This window comes from Amphiura filiformis, chromosome 1 (assembly GCF_039555335.1).
Source record: "Amphiura filiformis chromosome 1, Afil_fr2py, whole genome shotgun sequence".
Classification (NCBI taxonomy): Eukaryota; Metazoa; Echinodermata; class Ophiuroidea; order Amphilepidida; family Amphiuridae; genus Amphiura; species Amphiura filiformis.
Window position 1 is genome coordinate 63,126,095 of NC_092628.1, and position 24,078 is coordinate 63,150,172.

Here is a 24,078-nt window from a genome sequence, read left to right on the forward strand (position 1 = left end):
GCAGTTGTAGTCACTACGTGATGACACTGCTGCATAGTAACCTACTGCCTTGTTTCCGATGTAGTCACTCTCCTGTAGTGACTCTGTCGGCCACCATAGGGTAGGTTATTCTGGAGTGACGGCGGTAGTGACTTCAGAGTTCCAGTGCGATGTAGTCACTCTGTCGCCAGGAATTTTGCAGTGTATACAACACATTATATACATCCTAGAAGGTATTTCTTATTTATTTTCATCATTTTCTTTATGGTGTTATTGTTTGTCTTTGCTTTGCTTTTAAAAAATAATACATTTTCAATACAGAAGTAATAAAAGAGAATCATGATCGGCTAAGTCTCAAGTCGCCAGTATTTTGGTTGACCAATTCCAATATTTTTGCTCTCTCTCAATAATTTACTTTCGTAAAATTTCCCATGGTTCATCCGTTCATTTTTAAATGACTGAACCAAAACTGATTCAAACTCCCCCAAAATGTAATACTTGGATTTTATTTCACATCATTTGCAATTAAATGACTGATTTTGCTTACCTGTTCGATGAAGATTCAGTGATGAAAGCATGGCAGAACATGGAAAGAAAACACAGAAAAAAAAATTCAAAATTAGAATGACATTTACATTATCTAAAGTTACATAATAATTCAGTAGTAGGAATGAATTTTTTCAACTATTTGACCACTCAGTGTGCAGTTAACTTTCAAGTGAAAAATAAAATAACATAGACAACAGTGAAGTGTTGTTTAATAATCTTTTCTACTTGATTCACTTACATCAGTTTATCCTATAGGCACAAGGGATTCTGTTGAGCCAAGGGCCTTAGCCAATCCAACAAACGACCAACACACCAAAGATCCAATATTGAACTAGAAGCAAGACTATAGTACACATTGTCACTATTCAATATCAGCCAAGTGAACCGTGTGGCTTACATCCGCGAGTCAATTTTGACTCGCCTTGAATAAGCCAAACCTGCTCTGGGAAAATAAAATAAGAAAGAAGATGGTCATAATGAAAAGAGGGGGCTTGTGATGGGTGTTTGTTCTTACACATTGAGCAGATTTGTTATAAGCCTTAATATATTCCTTCAGAAGTGTACCCTTTTTTTTACCCCTGTAGAAAAGCAGTGGTGTTGACAGAAGGATCTGAAGCCCGAAGAAGTGCGAAGTTAATATTTGCTTGAATATATTAGTTGGAAAATCAAATCAAATATGAACTTTGTTTTGTCTTTATGTTTAATTGTATTTCCGTGGATATGTGTTTATCGCAGTGCAACACATTCAAGTTATGTAACAAGTTCTTCTTCTAAATGAATGATACAGAAAGGCTGTACTGACTATTGCAAAAGTAACAATTTTCACACAAAGAATTTTTTTGCACTGCAGCTATTTTTAGTAATACATTTTCAATTGAAAACATTTTCAATGTATTTAGACTACTGTATAAGTGGTAATTTTCGCGTACAGTTATTTTCGCGATTTGGAATCAGAGACACATTTTCGCGAATGTTATCTTCGCGATTGCCCAGTCCTTTCCTATACTTGTAATACATTATTGCATACATTCGCGAGGTGTTATTTTCGCAGTTGGAGCTATAATCGTGAAATTCGTGAAAATAAAACCCTCGCGAAAATTACCACTTATACAGTAACATAAATTCTTTTTAGATTTTCACTTCCTATGAAGATGTTGGCAAAATTTTACGTAAGAATAGTCTATTCTAGATGCCAGTTTCTTCAACACTGTAATACTAAGAAAGGTGTATCTCACTGTGTGGGTGGATGGGGTGTGTAGGTGTTCTGTGTAGGGGGGATGTGTTTTCCTTTCTTCTCTTTTTAGTGTTAAAGTCATTATTAAGTGATAGAATAAAAATACTAAATTCAGAAAATAGCCCCAAATTTCACAACCTAAGGCCAGACAACTAAGAAATCATAACATATGAAGTATATTGAGAATGCCATAGGACAGTGTCAGTACAAGTACATAATTATCCTCATACTCTGCAACCATACATACTAATCGATGTTAGCCCTCTTGTGACAATGCTTTGGACAGCCCAAACATAGAACCTCAAGATGCATGAGACCAGCAAACTTACACATGCATTCATGACCAGTTTTTTCAGAGCATCTCCACTTTACCCATGGAGTGAGTAACGCCTCCATTTATCACTCAATGTACCATTGGTATACCAGTCCCTAGTGTGAATCTTGAAAAGGAAGCCCCTCCCATCCAGCTACTTCCTTGCCCCCTGCAGGTCCCATCCATGAAACAATACACTCATCTCTCACAATAAGTGCCTTGTTTAATACCAAAAGCACAAAAAACTTCACACTTAGGATTCTACCTTGCGGCTAATCCCCAGGCCATGGATCGCCAAGTGCGCAATACAATACTCTCATTATGCATAGCCATGTACATACTTTATTTTAGCCTGGCTATATCGATTCCCAAAACTCATGGAATGATGAGTAGTGTTCAGCCTGATTAGATTGCTTATGCACTAATTATCTTTGAACGGTACTTTGCCACCAACGTACAAGCGTGGTACCAGTTCACTGTACATGTACCATACATCAAGATCATTGGAATGTGTGAGTTAACAGATTGTGTTGCATCTTGACTAGTCCAATAAGCTCTTACGGAAGATCATCGCAGATTTGATAACATCGGGCATTATTACCGATTGAATTTAAGACTCTAGTTTAGGTGCCTAATGGATGATGGTTGCACTGCAAAGGGACCCAGTATGCTCCTGATGTGCTCAGGACTTTAATGCAGATCAGCTTTTAACTCTATACTATTGATTTGTATACTGATTTTCCTTTAAAGTGCTTGACTGACTCGGTTCACGTAGGCAATCGGTTCCACAGGGAACCAGACTGTTTCTAAGTATAGCGCAGGATCTATGTAGATAAAATGGCATGCAGAAAAGCATATTGTAAAAGCCATTGGCCAGATCGTTCCTGAGTGGAAACCCACACCTCACAGATTTGCCTTTTAGCAGTTTTACAAATGTTTTTTAACATGCCGACAAGCACGCAATCAGAATTCCTATGGTATAACGAAGTGAGGAAGAGATCCAGAAGCATCATACATTCCAATACACACACATGATGCTGGAAGGCTCAAATATTTGTCATAGGCAAAGTCTAGATAGTTATATCCTCAAGATTTCACATGTTTCTAGCTCCCTCTAAGCTTTTATATTTCACACAATTTTAAAAATTAAAAGTTGACACAGCAGTCTGCCTATTTCGATTGTAACACTCCCAAATTGATCGCTATGTCTATTTTTGTATAGATGATGATTCATAGCAAAGATAATTGAAAAACATCGAACATTTTACCCCTTTATTATTTTTTATACCAATGGGGAAAACCAGTGTTAACAGACACAAATTGACTATCAAGCCTAGATGAGTATGATCACTGATGATGAGGCTATAATCGATTATGTCTAGAAGTTGGTCTCATCAGGTCTGGGAGAAAATGAGTTTTGGACTTTTGGTCTCATCAGTCTGGAAGAAAATGAGTTTTGTCTCCGTGGGTTTGCAAGATGAGATGCACACATCGTTATAGTCACATTTAGTTAATGTGTTGCTGGGTAATGTATCAAATTCCAAAGAATGTAAGTTGTTAATCAGATGAGCTGACCCTATATCCATAGATCATGTGGATCTATGCCCTAATCTATGATGACACCGATTCACAACACCATATGCTAAATCATACTAGAGCAAACCCCGACACTCAGCTGAAGCCCCAAAGTCCAGCTATGGTGCGAGAACCGCCTTAGTTCCATAACACAAACACACTGAAAATGCATCAATTCCACACAATCATCACTTAAGAAATCCTTTATTGTATTCTGATTTACTAAACTATCATTATTGGACAAGATTCATCCAATTGACCTGTTGTTTGTTATAAATCCAAGGGTTTTGGACTTCCACCTCACCAAAATAATACTTGATTACTTAAAGCCCCTATAGCTAACTCCTTAATCTAAACCCTTAATACCGACTAATAATTCGCCTATAGCACCGCTTGTTCATCAACCTAAGCTAGCAATATGAAAAACAGACCATTCTCACAGCACTCAATTTTGTTTTGGATTAAGCTTAATACTGACTGCAGTGGCTATACAACACTCACTGGATCAAAGTGGGACACTGCCATCTAACCAACACAATATTTTACCCAATGACCCCTTTAAGTCCATATTGTAAAATACCAATAATAACAGTGAGTTGCCAAATTGCCTACTTTACTCTTTGCATTATACCCCTACCATTAAAAGCAACATTTGCAGAGGGCATGCAACAAGAAACATCTGGAGTCACTTCCGTTTCTAGCCATCAGGGCTGATGTGGGCTGATGTACTGTAACAAGATAAAGATGACTTCACTGTCTCTGCTGGCCTGTGATGACCCAATGGCCCAGGTACACAAACATCCCAATCCCTTGATTCTTTCTCCTAAGTACTACTCATCTTTTGAAGCCCTTTGGCAAAGAATGAGCCAAGGGAGAAGGCCTTTACAAAGCATGGCTCCATATGCACACATCTGGAGAGCTATTTTGTAACCTCTTTGGACTCCTGTAAATCTCCAGAGTAACATCTATTTTGGTAGCTCTCATCACTCTGTGGATTGGGACTTCTAGTGCCCTCATCAACTGAACCAGGAGAAAAGTGTATCTTTCCCTCCTTGTAGGTACCACTTCCCTAAATACTGAATATATACTTTGATCAGACTTTTACCGCTACGCCGAAAAGGAGACCAACGTTAAAAGTGATATAGGTGACCTGTATGGTCTATATTTTGTGTGTTAAAGAAAGTAGACAAAGTTTATGACATTAATGAATAGCTTGTGATGCTTGTGGTGAGATGTCACAAGATAATTTGCAAAATAAAATATATTGACATTAATCCGCGATGTTATAAGGCCCGCCGATTACAAGCTGATCAAACTTGTATTAAACATGGAATTTGCATAATTGACTATATTTAGATAGAACTGCACTAAAATTTAAATTCACTTAATGAGTTAAACAATTTATTTAACAGAATTGTTATTGCCATTACTTCAAAACTAATTTTCATAAAAACATATCCATTGTAGCAATATCTTTTGCCAAATTTGAAATAACTTTGAATTACTGGTACACAAAAGACTCAAAGGATCATGATTACAATCATAACCAAAACGGCAATCCTCCGGTTCAGCAATGCATGAAATTTGTGATCCATCAAGCAAAATTGGTCTTCTGTTGAGGAAATCAAGTTTGAATGTAATATTCATGTCCATTTCATAGGTAACAATAATTATGCTGACAGGATTACGGAGAAATTGAACTTTTCATGTTGCTATAACAATACAATACAGAGGAAGCAGAACACCTCCATTTTGAATGACATTCTACTCACTTTGCAATTTCACATAATTTTGTTTTTCAATAGTAAGGGCCATATATACTCCAAATATTCAACATAGAACATTCATTCAACAAGTATATGTTTTTCAATCTATTTCAATATGTCGGAATTTGTGTCTTCTAACGAATGTTTGCTGACTGAAAATCGATTTATATTTGATGTTTTGTGAAAATATATTGTCAATTTTACGTCATCAAACATTCGTTAGAAGTTAAACATGACTGGAAATAGAATGGGAATAGATTAAATAATGAAGACATGTTCGGGTTGCATCAAATATTCTACATCAAAAATAAAGTATACAGCGGGCTTTAAGGCTACCTCAACCATTACATCAAAACACCTATAGAAACTTGCAGTCTGTGTCTAATTTTCCCATTGTTTGCATTTTCATGTACATTGGCTACACTCTACAGTCTGCTTGTTATAGGAATTTAATTTGCAAGCTCCACTAATCTGCACTTTCCATGCACCACATTTATCAAAGGCACCAATATTAATTATTATGCACATAGACCACAGTCTGTTTCACAGCCTGAGAAAATGAAGAAAACTGCTGATGTATGTGCACTGAGAATGGGATGGTTAACACCCCGGGGTTTACAGTGAAAATGGCTATTCTGTACCGTGCAATTCACCTTTTCGGTAAATCCCACAAGCCTTTGCAATTTAAACCCTATACGTCATGTCGATATATGCATTAGCCACCATCGTTTCTGCTCACAGTGAATGTGCAGTACCAACGTGCATTGGCGTGACAAAGGAAAGGGGTAAAAACGCAAAGCTTATGGGCTCACAGATTGCAATATCTGTGATGGGATTTACCGAAAAGGTGCAATCCACCATCTTTGTTTTGATTAACCAAGAGTGACTGATAGAGGGCAGTATCTTTTAAGTATTATAACTTTGGGGGTAAATATGTAAATCGCACCAACCCTAAATTTAAGGATTCTTTTAAAAATTCACAGGCCTGCGAGAATCCAAATGGATTCCTGCACACTGTCACAAAATTTGGGGCGTGCTTACATCATCATGTGAGTTTGGTAATGTACCGGTAAATGGTTTCAGAAGAATTTCAGACTACCATATGCCTGCAGTGATTATTTCAAAACCAGCTTCATGTGAAAAATTACTGCAATTAGAAAATCCATGTAGACAGAAAAATTGATTCGCGAAAGCATTATCTCTTCTACACAGTAGCCCTGTTTAGTTTGAATCTAGCCTACATTCACGTGACCTCTTTTTCATCTTTTAATAAAATATTAAGTCTAGCATTTAATAAGCTCAACACACATATATGCGTGTTTATCATTATCTATGATGTATACATAGGCACGCACTCATCAGACAGCCTGTATGGCAAAGAACAGAATAGTAAACGAATCATATTACACTCAGGACTCATGAATGATATCAACCAATGGGTCTGTCAGCAAAACATCTAATTATAACGACATCAATCCACTCCTCATCAACATGATGTTTCTTAGTTTAGACATACTAATATCTCGTCCTCGTATTCTGTCCTAGTTTTGATTTTAAGCTTAATAAAAGGTTAGATACAAATGTCACACAAGTGAAAACACTTCAAACTTTGAAGATGCTTGCAATATTTTAACCTTTTATTTTCCTTTCTAACACTAACCTGACACACTTTTTAGGCATTTTTTATTTTTATATAATAATTTTGTTCTAAATATCTCATATTTCATGTTCCTTTCTCCTTGTCTTAAGTGCAGAAAGGGCAATGACTCTCCATTTGCGGTGTTTACTTCAAAATATTTAAAAGATGCATATCATCTCTTATTGCACGCCATTATAAAATCTCCTTCACAGCTAATATTAACTTTCACAAACAAACCACTTCGCACAACACTCTTCAATTTCATTCAGTACATTTAAAAAATGTATATTCTTTCATAAGAAAAAACATAAGAAACAACCCTCTTCAGATGAAGAGGAAGTTTATGGTTGTTATTCTAGAGTCCTTCATACATAAATATTTTATCTTGGCATGAAATTTTACTTCGAAATACATATTTTAAACTTAACATACTACTGTGAAACAACATTATTTTGCCTACTTTTAACTTTTAACCATTAAAAGAAGAGTTTGTTTATAAGTATAATGGTCTTAAATTGCAGTGACAATAAATTGATCATTACTTAACTTAGCAAGTTTAGAATTGACAGACTTTGTACTTATCTAGCTTTCTTCTTTTGAATACCCCCTCTTTTTGTATCAAAAGAGGTCAAATGCAAGACACACTGCTGAACACATAATAAGCCACTCAAGGAGTACACTTGTGTTTCCGATATGAAACTGAATCTCCAAAATTAAACCCATCTCCATCTCAACCTCTTTTGAATAATGCCTGCTTTCCTCACTCCTCAAAACTTCTTTGCATCCTTTTCATGCATGACAACAGGTGGATAAATGCATTTCTAATATTTGACATTTCAAGGATAAAAAGAAATGTCAATTGTTTAGATGAATGAGTGTATAATATTATCCATCATTACCCCTACCATGCATCTTCAAGTTCAAATCCTCCCGACCAGACCTAGACTTGGATTTGATGGAAATGGCACAATTTTTTTCATCAGGTGACTCACAAAATCTCTTGTCTTCTCTCCCTCCTTGACTTAGCTTACCTGGGCTTTTGGAGTGCCACTTGGGAGAAACCACATAAAAAATGGAAAATAGCAGGTCTTCCCCAAGAGAGTCAATTTTTACCAGGTTTGTTAAAAATTCCATGTTTTATTTGCTTTTTAAAGTGGCCAGGTAGGGGTCACTCACAATGTAAGCAGAGTATTATGGGCTGTGAGTAATGTCTATTGGGTATTGTTTTCAGAGGGTTTCTAGATATTTAAAGTGCCAGATTTATTATTAAATTATCATCAGAAACGATCAATTCGGCGGCAGTCTAGAAGTACAGTACACGTATATACCTGCCGATTAAATCAAGATATGATGGTAATGGAAGGCTAGTACATTAGTAATTGTCTGTCGTATATGGGACTTTTGTGACTTGGGATCTGTTATTACAACTGAATAATGGGATTTCTTGATCGTATTTTAAAAGTATATGCAATATAAAAGCCATTTTTACATTTCATGAATCTTAAAGCGAAATAATAGCTCAATATTGTCTATTAAGTCTCAGTATTTTTTTGTAAAGCCAGGTATGGAGTACAAATGAGAACACTAAGGTTACAAAGCATCAAACCAGAGGTGTGGGGGACTGGGGCTAGGAGCACACAGAGGAGGGGGTTGAGTGGCTGGCAGAAAATTGCACAAAATACTCAAATGTGAGGGGGGGCTTGAGTACCTGAAGCCATTCCCTTAGGCACGCGCCTGAAAACCAAATGGACCAATCAAAATGTTTTTGATTTCATGCTTACTACACAATCAATATAATTATATTCAGTCCCCACTGATTATTATCATTTCCATTATTCAACATCATTCTAGATTTATTGTCATCCTCAACATTTGAAAGCATCAATTTGACACATCTACCAGATGCATAAAACGTTGTCATTTGAATTTCACACACAGTGAACCGCATTCCACATCCCATCATCCATCATGTCGTTCTTATTCATCTATTAACACAATATTATTTTCATCATATTATGTAAAGTTTGTCAATCGAGAGCATTGGCACTAGCCTGTAGCACACGTGTGGAGGGAAACCAACCCAGCATACCTGCTAACTTAATACCACTCAACATCACCAAAAAAACCACTGGGAATCTAATGACTGTGTGAGACAACAGGACGTGACAAATCACGCTCTGTGACACTTCAAACCGACAAAATTTCATCTCGCATTCCTCGCCAAATGCGATATCACGCTAAAAAAATGCTGTTTTTTCCTAAAAATCCTTGTTTTTCTACGCTGCAGAAATATCGCCAAATTGCTTTAGTTTCAGGTGTGTCAGTCATGAGTCACCGAAACACAAGATTATATAGCACGGATAGATTCCATACCAGATCATCACAACATCTATTTTTCATATTGTTTTGTTTTCTAGAGCGACTCCTGATTTCATTACTAGGTTGATGTCATTTTCTTAGGGATAATGTTTGATTTGACTCTGAGGAGAGACCAACCAATATTACATAGCCCTGATTGATCACACAATATATGGATGATACCAGGCCTGTGAGTTTGCATTTGTTTGGATTACTCCAGCCAGACTCATCTCGCTATCTCTAATATATCCTGCAATTTCAAATCAACCTAATAAAACGGAATGACTCATGATCATTTCGTTGCTCAATTTCATAATTTGTATGCATGCCTGATACTACTAAATTTATACCATTTGCTGCTGAATAAATTCATAGAAATTGTGTAAATTAAGGGCAATGTCAATAGATGTTAGCCTTTTTATTACAAAATTTCAATTTCAAAAGATTACTATTGAGGACGGGATGTCAAGATGAACCTGGTAATGGCTTGAGTATAGTGGTGTAGGGTTTCACATAATGGTGAACACTATTTGACATGAATAGATAGTCAAATACAATTTATCGGTCAATTGACCATTATACAGGTAATGATGAACCTCACCTATATCATACTGTAAACCTGCCCAAAGCCAGGGAAAATTAATAATAGAATCACAGAAAAGATTTTGTATTTCATAGCGGTCCTGTCACTTTGGTATCCTCATCTTATCTCAAGAACCACAAGACCTATTCAATACATCTGAATATAATATCTACCATAAACAGTAGCACTGCATTCTAGGTAAAAAGTGTGGTGCAAATCTGTACCTTAAAACCAATGCCTTTTAAGGACCCTGCCCTCGCACTTTCTATCTTTGTCTATGTACATGCAGAACAATTTTTCCACCTTGTAATATTATTTTTAATGCTACATGTATTGGCAGTGCCATGTTTTTTGTTTTATACCTTTTTGAAACACCTAAATGTATCGTTCTGTCTGCCCCTTTTTGACATAACAAAATCACCTGATATGTTTTACTCCATAAAATCCCTAAAAACACTTGACTTGATCTTATAATCATTACTCCCTTTAAATATATTTAACTGTGCATGATTCCCAATTCTAAGAATAGTTCTCAAGAAGATAAAATACCTTCCTTTCAGTGTGTAGACTCTATTGAGACAATTTTGATCCTTGATGTTTTGTTCTGATTATCCTTGTTTTGACATCTGCAGAGGATTTACATTCATTCTTGCATTTTGTGTCATTTTATCACAATATGTCTGTTTTCATAACAACTGGATCAGAAGTAGTATAGTATATAATAGGTAAATCTTAAGATAAATAGAATTATTTATTTGGAATGGTAGCAAAATTCTATGGCAGTAATCTGACATTTGTTGTAAATGATGTAAACACGGATTTATCAAAGTATTGATCAATTGATTTTTAATAAGATTAACAGTTTTAGGTCTGTCTGGCCATTCACTGTAAGAGATAGAGTACTCACAACCCATCTCCAGACTGATATTTAATCAGGTTTTCAGCAATCTTCTTGTGTTCATTTTGTTGCAGATGCCCCATCAGCATGGTCAGATCATCAATCATTTCTACCTCATTTTGGCTGTATGTAGCCACAGATATTTGTTCCAATATCTGTGATGTAGCCCAGTTACTTACAGTTTCATAAAATATCAATTTGATACCGATATCATAAGTATCAATTTGATAAAAATATCACGAGTGTTTAGTGGCATGTTTTTGTGCTTCAAAACCCTAAAACCTTGCAAAACGTAGTTGAATATTCATCATATATTCAGGGGGGGGGGGGGTAGGTGAATCTATAGCCTGTTTTGTTTAAACATATATGATTGTACATAAACATACATTGCAAAAAAATTACAATTTATCACACGTCTGCATGTTCTGTTAATAATGAGTGCTGCCCTCACATGACAAGTTCAAGTCATAGTCTTCACTCTCTGTATAACAGCATGTAAACACAGTACTAAAGCAGTTCCTCCCCCACACCACTTGATGGATATTCAACTGGTAATCATCATACAATTTACAAAGTGCAATAATTTTAATCTCACATTTATGTCTGTACCAAATAATAATTTAAAAACTGGGTCCTTAGAACGTCAGAAAAATGGTTGATACAATCGGAAGTGAGAAACTAATAATAACGATTCGGAATGTGCCCATCATGAAGAATCCGATTTATCCCTGCAGAGAAATGCTAGCGTCCAAAGTTGACCTCGTGTTAAAGGTCACGGCTCGTAGAGGTCATCAATTTTGTTTTGATGGCTGGCCTGTAGCAACCTTTGTTTGGATCGCGTTTTTCGCCAATCAGAGCGGGCCATTTTGTTTGTTTCGTTGCTCAGGTCGCAAAAGGGGAATCACATCACTATCAGCCTTCATTGGCTTCGGTCAGAAGATTTTAACCCACCCACCATCCCCAATAAATGGGTGCATGTTAGCGTGTTTGCTCAATACTCATCGTTGCACATGCATTGAAAATCTCGGTTCAGATGGTGGAGTGCTAATTTTGTCTTATATATTAAGTTATGTCAAAATAATTATATATGTACATGTAATATTATGTTATTTACAGTACGAAAATGAAAGAATAATATAATAATTAAAATATCCTTTCAATTTTAAACTATTTTTCTAGGAACTTCTCCTGCAAGCTCGGGAATCTCTCACGGGCTCCAGCCAATTGCATCAAATATTAAATCTTATAATTAATAATGCTGAAGGCTTCAGCTAATAAATTTTGCTTTGCTTCCAAAGTATCTCACTTTCAGCTATTTGAGGTAATTTCACAATCAGCTTTTTGCTTATGCTTATATAGTTTCCGCTTTCAGCGATTGGCGTAATTCACACCAGCTTGTTTACATTGGCTACAAAGTACTTCACTTCCAGCTTTTTGGGGTAATTCACAATCCAGCTTTTCTGCTTTTGCTTTTAAAGTTTCTTGCTTTCAGTATTGGGCGTAAATCACACCAGCTTTTTGGGGTAATTCACAATCCAGCTTTTCTGCTTTTGCATAAATATTATGATTGCTTTGCTGAAGCCTTTAGTTTCCTATAATTGATAATACATTACATTTTATAAAAATCAATTGTGTATTTCATCATAGATGATCAAAATTATGATTATCTATGATTTCATTAATGCTTGCAAATAAATCTCGACCGTATCCAATGGCTGAGAGTGTGGCAAAAAATTGGTTGGTTGATGTGCTTCCTTGTGTTTCTCTGTCTTGGGGTAATCAGCTTCGGGTATTTTAGGAAAAAGATGCACTTTAGAGAGTTGCTTTTTTAGTTGTAGACTAAACCCATATATTTTAATTTGTCTTTCAAATGTCAACTCCCTGGGTCAACTCCCATCCCTACAGTACACCCACATGAAGCTCTTCTGCTAATTGCTGCATGGAGAAAATTACGCACAAAAAGTGCTTGAAGTTTTTAATAGCGGCAACGGCAAGTACTGTAGCTCTACATAGGAGTGGGCGTTCCCATATTGTGATTGAACAGGCAATAGGAAAAGGAAATATTTCTGCAATTGTTTCTGTCTTAACTCAAAAGAATGATCAAGATATTTTATGGAAGTCAGAATAACAAAAGGAAATCTGATTACAATGACATTTAAAACCCCTCAAAATTGTTAACGCTACAGTTCAGTAGAGAAATTCACTGTATAACTTTGGGTAAGGTCATATCAAATACTTGAGTTGCATGACTGCTGCTATAACAAATTCATTTTTTGTGGAATTAAGTTTCATGTGAGAACAAAAATCTGTTGGTTGGATCTTAAATTCATGACATTTAAAGAAAAACACAAGAATATACTTTGATTTGGTCTAACTTGGGATATATATATTTGCTGGAAAACACAAAATTGACATAATCATACATTTGTAAAATGTCCACTTTATCAGTGCTGATTGGATTTCACCAGCCTTGGAATTTTAGATAACTCTTCACAGTTTGTATACTAAATGACCTGTTTTCTCAATTTGTTGGATTAACATGGCTCTTTAAATGTGGCATTTTCCTTGAAAATTGAATAGAAGTTATTGAAAATTACAAGGAAAGAATTTGATATACATGCATGTATACTGTAATTTCTCATGTATCTTTAATATCATACATTGAGATTTGGAATGCCTGTTAAAATGCAGGTGTTGTGTTAAAATGAAAATGCTGGATTTTCTTTTTCTCTTCATTTACAGCTACATGTATTAGGTTTGGCATTACCTGTCTCCAGGATCTATGATTTTATCAACCTCAAACAAAAATATGACTTCTTCAATGCAGTTTTCAGAAACATCTCTCAGACTTCTACAGGTTGTATCAAAATAATTGTTCTCCATCTGTTCTCTGTCTGCTTTTGGTGTTTTTGAAATTATGAGACTTTTAGATAAAGTATAAAAAGTCTGGTCATCTGTGGATCAAATGGTGCATTTTTGAAAAACACCAAAAAAGAAATGGATGGGGAACAATCATTTTGATACATCCAGACTGTAGAATCACATCACATTGTTTAAATCATGGAACTATAGACTTTAGTGTAAATTAATTCAGAACACAGTTCTGCTGCTTATTCTTGCCAATTTGATAGCAACACTCTACGGTTTAACGTTACTTTAAAGTTCAGGACAACTCCATAATTATTTCCACTATCTTCAAGCTTCAAATCTCTCTCGTTTCCACTGGGCAAGCAAACTCTACACCAGGATACTGTCTACATAAAAGCAATGCAACACCACTCTAGAGGGGTAAACATGGTAAAGGTGAATTTCAATGTTTTATTTTTCTTCTTTCATAACTTCCTGAGCCCTTTGGCTATACTTTTCAGTTCACAGTGTTCAACCATTAAAAGCTTCTGACCTTTTTTAAAGGAATGAAAGCTTGGGTTTGGGAAATGGAAATAGATATGAGTTCAACTGTGTGCTAGTTTCTTTACATGTTATGGGCAACTGTGAAATGTCATAATTTGCAATTTCAAGTTGTGCCATTTCTGTCATATTGATGGTTGTTTAGATGGAACTCAGATTCAAGTGCAGATAAAAAATTCAAAAAATTCTAAAAAGGCATAAAATTAGCATCAGATGTCATTTCTTCTTCTTCTTTTTTTTTTCACTTGTCCTCGCATTTGTTTATTCTAACATAATTAACACAGATTTGTAACTTATTTGAAACCTTTATTATAACAACTAAAATAATGGTGAATACAAATTGTAGTTGCAGTACGTCCAGCAACACTACACATATCTATTTTTACTTAGTCTACTGATTTGTTTGTATTAATACTCTGGTAATGAAGACAAAGGTATAATTTTGTTTGGCCATGCTCAGGTTGGTATCACAGTACCAAGCAAAACAAAGCCCTCAAACAGTACTGGCTTGGTAAAATAAGTCAAGTATGAAATGTGACTTGACTGAGGGCAAGCAAAGCAGAATTCATTACAAAACCATTCTTGCAATGGGTCATGTTTCTATACTGTATGTACAAATGGCATGTTGAACTTCATACAGTGGGTCATGCCATCATGTTCATGAATGTATAGCCTACTTATATCAATATATATGGCAATAGTTAACCTAGATTCTATTTATTTTGATTACAAATAAAGAAAAATTATGATATGATAAACATATTACTATTCATTTGTTTTTTTTTTTAAAGTAGATCACTGAACCATTTACTGTACTTTATTAGTCTATGACTGAACTTAGTTGCCTGGTTCTGAAACCTATGTCCTATGTTTAGTGTTCATGCTATGACACAAAACTATATCCATCAGGACAAATCAACAAATCAACAGAACATTTGGTAATTTATCTGATTCCGCTGTCGACTGTCTCCACATCATCAAGAATCAATCTGCCTTCAAAAATAGCCACGGAGTTCTTTAACTTCTTGTGAGTTCAATACCATGAGTAAATTACCTATAACCCAATGCATATGTACACAAAATGCAGTGTGCTTGTCAAATGGGAAAAAAATTAAATTTCAAATGTTGTCCACCATTTGATGTGTATTGTTGGGTATGATGGGTATTGGTTGTTCAGTGAATTTGAACCCCCCCCCCAACAGATCCTGGACACGCCAGTAAATACTGTAGATACCTTGTCCCTTGTAGGAATGTAGGTGACTATACATGTATATACATCATCACAGTAACACAGTCCATGCTCATCTGCCAATACACATTTCTTTAAATCTCAATAGCCTATGCAAAAACTGTTGTGTTGGGTATAAAACCTCACATTCCCCAACTTGAGGTCAAAGTTTGAGCTGGTAGTGTTGTTGGTTTTGAACTTTGCTTTTGGGAGTGAGACCATTTGGTTCGTATCCTCATAGTATTAGTATGCTGATATACCATCATCATCATCATCCCCCATGCAAATCCTTTGACCAACTTTTACTGAAAGGCCGGGCTGAAAGGCCACATCACCAATCAAAACTGAATCAAATCACAAAGTCAACCAAATGTGGAAAAGGTTACAAATGTCTTGGTTTCTAAATGCTGGTTGGCAGTGCAATGAGCCAGTCAATGACATTGCCATTATATATCAGATGTCAAGGGCTTGATATTGACAACTGATGTCAGTCTGTCTTAGATCTGTCTATCATTATAATAGTATCAATGCCAAATGGATGGTTTGAAATTGGAGTAATGAAGGCCTAATGGCAAGGGCACTACTACTAGTGTATTTACTGAATGACATTGTGTATATCTTGTGGTTATCTCTTTGTACAGGCAAGTGAAAGTCTACTCAGTTGTGGTGCCAGGAATATTTTTTTTCGAAGGGGCATGGGGGAAGTGAATTTCAGGGGGGATCAACAAATTTTGAGCAAAATCGTAATTTTGTTTTTATTTTAAGTTGGCGAAACTGGACAGTCATCCCCAGCACTGCCACTGGATCTACTCTCACCCGGGGGTCACCCCATTGTGGCCTGTACACCATCCGCGATAATGAAAATGCGTAAAAAGGGTCGTTTTTCGTGGGTAGGCACGATACGCGCATATCGCGTTTAGGGTACATCAAAAACATGAAAAATTGGAAAAAAGGGTAGCAAAATTGCAATTTCTAAATCCGCGGAAATGAAATTTAGAGTATGAAATTTGATGTTAGGAATGAAATCCCTGTTAAGGGTGTCGTTTTAGCCAAGGGTTAAATCCTTGTTTAGGGTGCTTTTCAAAAGTTGATTATGGATGGTGTACAGGTCACAATGGGAGTGACCCCCGGGACTCTCACTCTAAAGTAGTGGCACTTCCCTGGGTAGGTTTGATCAGGGTAGTCTCATGGCAGCTTAAAACTGAATATTTTTTCTATTTAATTTGACACAAGTTGTAAGTTGGTTAAATTCTTGATTTCTTGATGATTGCTTAAAAAAAAGAGATAGTGTGTGTTGCCACCCCTCCCTGTTATTTCCTACATATTTTCCAATCAATGGCTGATTTGTCAATTTCACTCAGTAACACAAAATACATAGTCTGCCATTTTCAAAAAGGTCTGTTTCATTTCATGATAGTACAATACTGTTTGATTGATTAAGGGCAATTTAGGGTTTTTCAATTATATGTTGTTCATGCTTGTCTAATATCAGAATTGAAATCTTAATATACATTCAATGAATCAATAGATAAATTATTAATATGACTACATTACATATTCTGATAGAAAGGGCTTGTATTTAAACAAAATGTATATTACGCTGATCTGCCCTACATATTAAATCGCTCTTTTAACATGAAATTATTAATATCCAGAGAGACAGATCTATACATACGGTAGCTCTCTTTTTGAACAAATACCAATTAATTGAGTATGTCCTCAACTCTTAATTATTCACACTCCACGTCACAGACTCAAGTCTTATAATTCACAGTAGTCTTAATTTCCTGCTCTTATTTTAAGGTTAAATCAACTCATTTATTTCATAATATAATTGAAAAACAAGTACCAAAACAAGATAATTATCTCCCAAGGATGAGGTACGTGACTACGATGTAATTTGTCAAATTAAACGTACCACTGTAACGATCCCCGAGATCCATATATTTACAAAAGAAAAATATGAAGAAACGCTTTCTGTGGGTCAGACATAGGTGACGGGGTGTCTCGATTCCGACACCTGATATCAGGACGGACTAATTAGAAACGAAGCCATGGGGGAGCCCCTTATATAGCTGTGTTCTTATTGACCCTTATATTACCGCATCCAAACAAAGCTAGTTCCTTGAGGGTCGTTTGCTAGGCCACTCCAAGCTCACTGCTTCCTTGAATATTACCTCTCCTACGGTCTGTGATATTGCATATCAGAATGGAACATAGTACCGTACCTATGGATGGGCTGTATCAGTGTGGCATTGCATACTGTCACAAATGTATGGGTTGTCCCAACAAAAAATATTAGCACTCAGACAACCACTGTATAAATTCTAAGCTTATGTTAAATTAAAAAGGGTAATTCCTGAAATGGATACTGAACAGCTTTTAAATGAGGCTCTTTATTTTTCAATAACTGGATGAAATTATCATTATCTACGTCTTATACAGGCTGTATCAAAACGAATGGTGTTCATCTATTTCACTTCAGTGTTTAAGGAAATGCCTGCTTCTCCAAATGCAACATTGGATCCTCTTGAAATGACCAAAATTTTGAAATGCTTAAATCATTAATCTATTACAATTGAATTTGGTGCAGATATGACAGTCTATTGATGGAAAATGATGACAACCAATTTTTAATAATAATGATAATATTAACAATTGCCAATCATGTAATGTATGTGGTCTACACTCATACCCTTCCAATAATACTAGTAAAATCATCATGGTCAAATGTTTTGACTATAGTATTATTATTGTTGAGTATCAAGTATTAAAAGTATAAAGTTGAGTACGGTATAAAGTTGAGCATCCAAAAAAGTATTAAAAAAAAAGTCTACTGACTACTCCCCATTTCCTGACCTCGCATCATCATCATTTTATCACCTTTTTTGAGAGGGAGAAGGGAGGGGTTAATTTTTTTTTGTATTTGGTGGCTACTACTGCCATTTGACACCAACTTTTAAAACAAGACTTGTGATATGTAGGCCTTCACATGGTACTATACTAATAAATTATGGTAAAATAATTTACATGGGCCAATTTGTGATCAGGCCTGCAACCATATCATGGGGGAGATCTTGAATAAGTGGACTAGCCCCCCCCGGTACTATTATTATGGTAAAATAATTTATATGGGCCAATTTGTGATCAGGCCTGTATACATTTTATTAGTGAACTCTGACACATATTATTCAAAATTATCAATATTTTAGGCCCTTTTGTTTAGGCCAATGAAATTTCCATTTTGGCTAAATTTCTTGTAGACATGTTTGCATCATACATTTGTAGTAGGCCTACTGGTAATTGGTAATACAACATTTTATACCAGCCTACCACCTGGTCTATCCCACACATCTTGAGATAAATATTATCTTCCTTGCCTATATTCCTATCATCCATAAGTGTGAAATGTAAACAAAACTATTAGAATTATCTGTATTAACAACACTACACTACACTACAAGATACAGGGCAAAGTGTATGGCCCTAAAATACATTCTCCACACATAGCAAGATCACAGTTCATCTTCTATGCCAACCGGCTGCTATGCTATATATTTCGCCATCTGAAATCGCCGTCGCCGCAGTGGGGCGACCAGTGAGACCGCAATTCACTCTCAGTATTTTCTCAGCGCCGAGGTCCTTGAATATGAAACACGGCCACGGGAAATCATTATGCACGGGTACCGGGTTTTGATCCAAAGAGACTTTCCAAATTATAATTTCATGAACTTAATAATATATCATCCAAACTGGAGGCTATATGTGTATATAGTAAACATCCTTACCTTGCGCCGAGGCGGTTGGAAAGTTGATCAAAACCAAAGAAAATAACAAGAATCCTGGAAGAAATTTGGCATTGTTCAGCATCAACAGAGTCAGAGACGCCAGCTGATTCGGCCCCCATCGTATATTCCTACTATCGTAAATCCGAGCCATATTTGCGTCCGTTTTCAGCAATTTGCCTATATACAGGCTACATGAATCCACAGGGTTAGTATTTGTCCTACAGTAAATTTTATAAACAATCCATGCAGATGAGATGAGGTAAATTCCTAGTAATATCCGGATTATTGAAATCCATATATCCACAACACGGCCGTAGATTCATCAGCAGAGCGGTTTGGTTCTGTGTGTTGTCAATCGGCTGCATGTGCTGTGTGTACAGTACAATGTGTGTTGGAGCTTGACAGAAAATGCATTACAACTTGTCCGTAGTCTAACTAGAGGGCGTCAAATTACCAACTGATACAGCAGGGCAGTGCAGGCCTGCATCTAAAAATAGTTAGATGATACACCGAGTAAAAATAGAGGATTTTTTAAATGATAATCAATACAGTAAAAATAATGTAATTTAACTTTAATTTGGTAAAAGTCATATTCATTTGTCCTTTTCCACTCTTTGTAATGTGTTTAGTAACAAATTTCTTCCAAGGATCTGCCTGACTGTCAACAGCAATTTTTGCATACACCCAGTGCAAGGCATTGAGGCGAATAAGTCTGCCAGACCCTGAAGTCTGCATTAGTAAAGCACAGTGCCCTCACTAATGTTGTAAGGTCACTTTTCTTTTGTATTGGCAAGAAATTTAATAAATTAGCATAATAGAAGAGTAACAATATCCAATCACTTTTAATCAAACAATGTTTCCTCAAGTTCATTGTCAGTAGCAATAAGTTCATGCTTGAGGAACGAATCAAAATAATTTATTGAGTTTGGTTGGGGTTTGGGAGCTATGCCAATTTGGTATTTTTATTACCATTTTTTTAAATTATAACCATTCATTTTGAAAAGTTGTTTCTATCAAATCAAACTATTGAATGGAATTGCTTTTGATATTAATCTTGTTTTCAATCTAATTGTTTGATTGGTTTAATCATAAATTGTGAAACGGTCATTTCTTATTTATTTCTTTGTTCACTTTATTTTCTTTCTTTACTGCTTTTTGAATTTTGTCCAGAAAATGTCCCTGAGCCAAAAGAGATGTAGATTGCATTATATTTTCTTTGACTTGGTTTTATTATTATCTTTTCATGTATACATTTATTTTTTAGGGCAAAATTTGTTTTTCATACAATAATTTTTAAGTTACAGGGAAATTTCTGCCCTAACATATTATTGCAGTAAAACATTTTGTTAATTAACTACACCATGTTATTAAAATTTATGCAAACTTTGTGACAAGCTGTCTTTAGAATAAATTTGCATATTAGTGACATACAAATTTGCATAATATTAATTTGTACATTTGAATTATATTTTCCCCATAAATGATGATGCTACTATTAATAATGCCTATTATTTTTGGGAGAAAGTATAATGTAACAAATCTAAGGAAAAATTAAGCAACATTTTTTCCTTTTGCAAAACAATAAGTTAAAAAGTATTAAACAAAAATCATTATTTATGTATTCTCTTATATATAATCCATCGAACTATTCCTTTTCTCAACTAGCTTCAAATGAGAAATTTGAAGACAATGTAATATTTACAACACTGTGGGACACTTTCATTCATAACAATACCCCAAGTGCCTATATTTATTATACAGTTGCTGTCAAAATCTATTTTGGTCTATTTATTTATATATAATTGCCAATTTTCTTCCTATTTTTTATCAAATTTTATGAGCAGTGTCCAAACCCTTGAGATATTTTCCAAGAAATAATCCAACATTTATTAGATCCATCCATAAAATTTTAGACAGCACATGAATATTTTATTTAATAATTTCAAATTTATCTCTTTAAAAAAGTAAGTACCCAGGCAAAATTTTGTAATCCCTGATTGACACAAAAACTGTTCCCAAGATTTTGGATTGGCCTGAATTTTTCCCCTCCGGTTAACACATCAAAAAACACACTGTATACGCTGTTGGGAATAGTGGTGCTCTCTCGTATTTGTATTATATTTCTGTAAGAGAATATGGTCGGAGATGATTCGTTTTGGTTGTATTACATTCCAATGGGATGGCAAAGCTTTCAGTGTAAAAATAATAAAATTTGTAGCATCACTTGGTAAAACAAAAAGATATTTCAAGTGTCTTTTAATTTCACATGACAGATTTGTTTGTTAGATTTGGTTGAACTAAAAGGGACTTTTATGAATACTATTCATAAACTTTGCTGTTTTATCATTAAATACGCTCTTTAACTTAAAATTAATTGAATTGTTAATCAATATAATAATTTAATTGATTAATTGGAGCCTCTCCACAGTTTGCAAAATTAGTTGATTTTTCAGTGTCATTTGTAAGCATAAGTTATTCTTGCTATTTTTTTTGCGAGGACTTTTTCAATTTTTAATAACCCTGTAGTGACCTTTTAATGCACTTTTGTTGGGTTTAAAGGGATAGTTCAGATAATGTGCCATTCCATTTGAAATTCCTTCACCCCCTATGGAAGACATGACCTTAATCCCCACACAAGGAGTGAGAATTTCAAATGGAGTCACCAATTCAAGTTTCAAGTAACCCCATTTGAAATTCACACCCCGTGTGGAAGATTAAGGTCATGTCTTCCATAGGGGGTGTGGATTTCAACAGGAATAGCCCAATTCAGCCTGCTAAATACCTCTGCAAATGTCACACTTTGCTGCACTCTTAGAATGTCTATACAATTTTAGCAAATTAAGGTTAGCAACTATTTTAAACTGTTGCGATATGGTAGTTCACAGCATCTTGCGAATGGTAGTGAGTTTTGGCAAAAATTGCATTCTTTCATAGCGAGTGTGTCGAAGAATTAAAATATCACAGATATACTGTTGTAGGTCCTGTGGTTCCTCAGTTATGTTGTAAAGAGGGCTGAAACAACAACACTTTTATATGTAACTCATTAACAACAATAAATCAAGCAAATTTTCAAAGTATATGATTTGTAGAATTAACTTTTGCAAAACATTAAAGCGTTATTTTTCAATAATATATTGATTCAGATAATGAAATTCTATTTTTTGGCTGTTCGACCAATAATACCTAGTCTACCCTTAAGAAACTCATGATGTCTTAAAAAAGTGACGTAAGTGTGAAAAATGCAAGTATTCTGTTTTTATTATTATATGATAAGTTAGGATAACCCAATTCAAAATGCAAGATTTTGTGGTGTAATGACGCATCCTGTCAGCTTACCATTGACCATCAATCATGTATATAATTGAGCTTACCTTACCTGTAATGTTATGTTGCTATGAATCACACACACCGGTGTATACCAATACATCCTCATCTTCTCTATCACTCTCATCCATCATCCTTAATGTACAGGTAGGTACCACGTCAAGGTATGTAGATTATGCTAAGAAGGATCAAATATTTACCGCTTTGTCAATTTTATTTTAAAATGCTATACTGGTTGATTTGTATAAAATAATTGTTGATCAACATGTGCAAGAATGAGACAAATGGTAAATTCTCAGAGATATATGACAACATATCTAAATGTGTAATATTAATATCATTGGTGTGAGAGGTCACAGACCAAAAACGAGGAGAATTACTAAAAACGCTGAAAAACAGCGTAAAATCAGGGTAAAACACCAAATATAGGCTGAAAATAAAAGAAAACATGAAAATGTTGGCAACAAAAAGTGAGGAAATCAGCTGAAAAGAGGAATTCTCACACCCTGTAATATGCAGACCTGAAACAGGGTCTTAATAAAAAAAAGGAAATCAGCTGAAAATGCTCAAAAAACGCTGAAAAAAACAGCGTAAAATTGGGGTAAAATGGCTGAATGGGCTGAAAATAAAAGAAAACACATAAATTTCAGGAATACAAAAAGAGGAAATCAGCTGAAAAGAGGAAAAGTTTCAGGTCTGAATATGATGACCAGGTTATGCCTATTTTATGGGTCTTTGTTATTTCTAAATACAGGATAAGAGTGCTTGTCAATTTTGTTTGTTTGTGAGCATTTATATTAGTTTCCTAATTAATAAGCTTATATACCGGCTCTATAATGTTGATGAACTAGCCATCTCCTATCTGGTCAGTCTCTCTTTAAAACCGGCTGTTCCCTAGCTGCTCACACATGGTTTGGCAAAAACACATAAACACATGTTGCCTGGCTATTATATCAATAATGAGATAAAAGTTGATCCTCATAATGCTCATTTAATTGCAGATATTTTGTTATGAATGAAACAAGGTAGCAAAAGTATGTTGACTTCTAATTGAACTATAGTATTATGAATACAGTATTTTATGTGAAGCCTTAATTTTCAACTTTGGAAGTTGCGGACATCAATGTTTGAATGGAATTAAAATTATTGGAAAGAAATTAGACTTGTTTGATATTACAAAAGAAACCTACAGTGAAATCATGTAGCATCATAGGGGCATGGGTGGATTGGAGGTGTGTGTGTGTGGGGGGGGGGGAGACATGTGCCCCTACCTGATAAATCCCATACTGATCCTATAGGAAAATTACCAAAAAATGTCTTGCGGCCCCATCAGGCCTGGTGCCCCCCCTGGTAGGCCTCCCCCTCCCATAGGGTGACTCAAGCTGCCTACTACGTTGAAGGTTAGCTATGTCAAAAATAAAGTTTGCTGTATGTTG

General features: G+C 35.3%; 1 protein-coding gene across 11 annotated transcripts in view; it reads right to left on the bottom strand.

Annotated features, from left to right (window-relative positions):
• LOC140150618 (neogenin-like) overlaps window positions 1–19,691 on the bottom strand; it is a 175,466-nt gene extending 155,775 nt beyond the window's left edge. For all 11 annotated transcript variants that reach the window (XM_072172690.1, XM_072172713.1, XM_072172751.1 and 8 more), the window contains exon 1: window positions 19,319–19,691. In XM_072172690.1, the coding sequence (XP_072028791.1) occupies window positions 19,319–19,469 (151 nt within the window). In that variant the 5' untranslated portion in view covers window positions 19,470–19,691. The remainder of the gene's footprint in view (window positions 1–19,318) is intronic.
• Window positions 19,692–24,078: the final 4,387 nt, after the last annotated feature.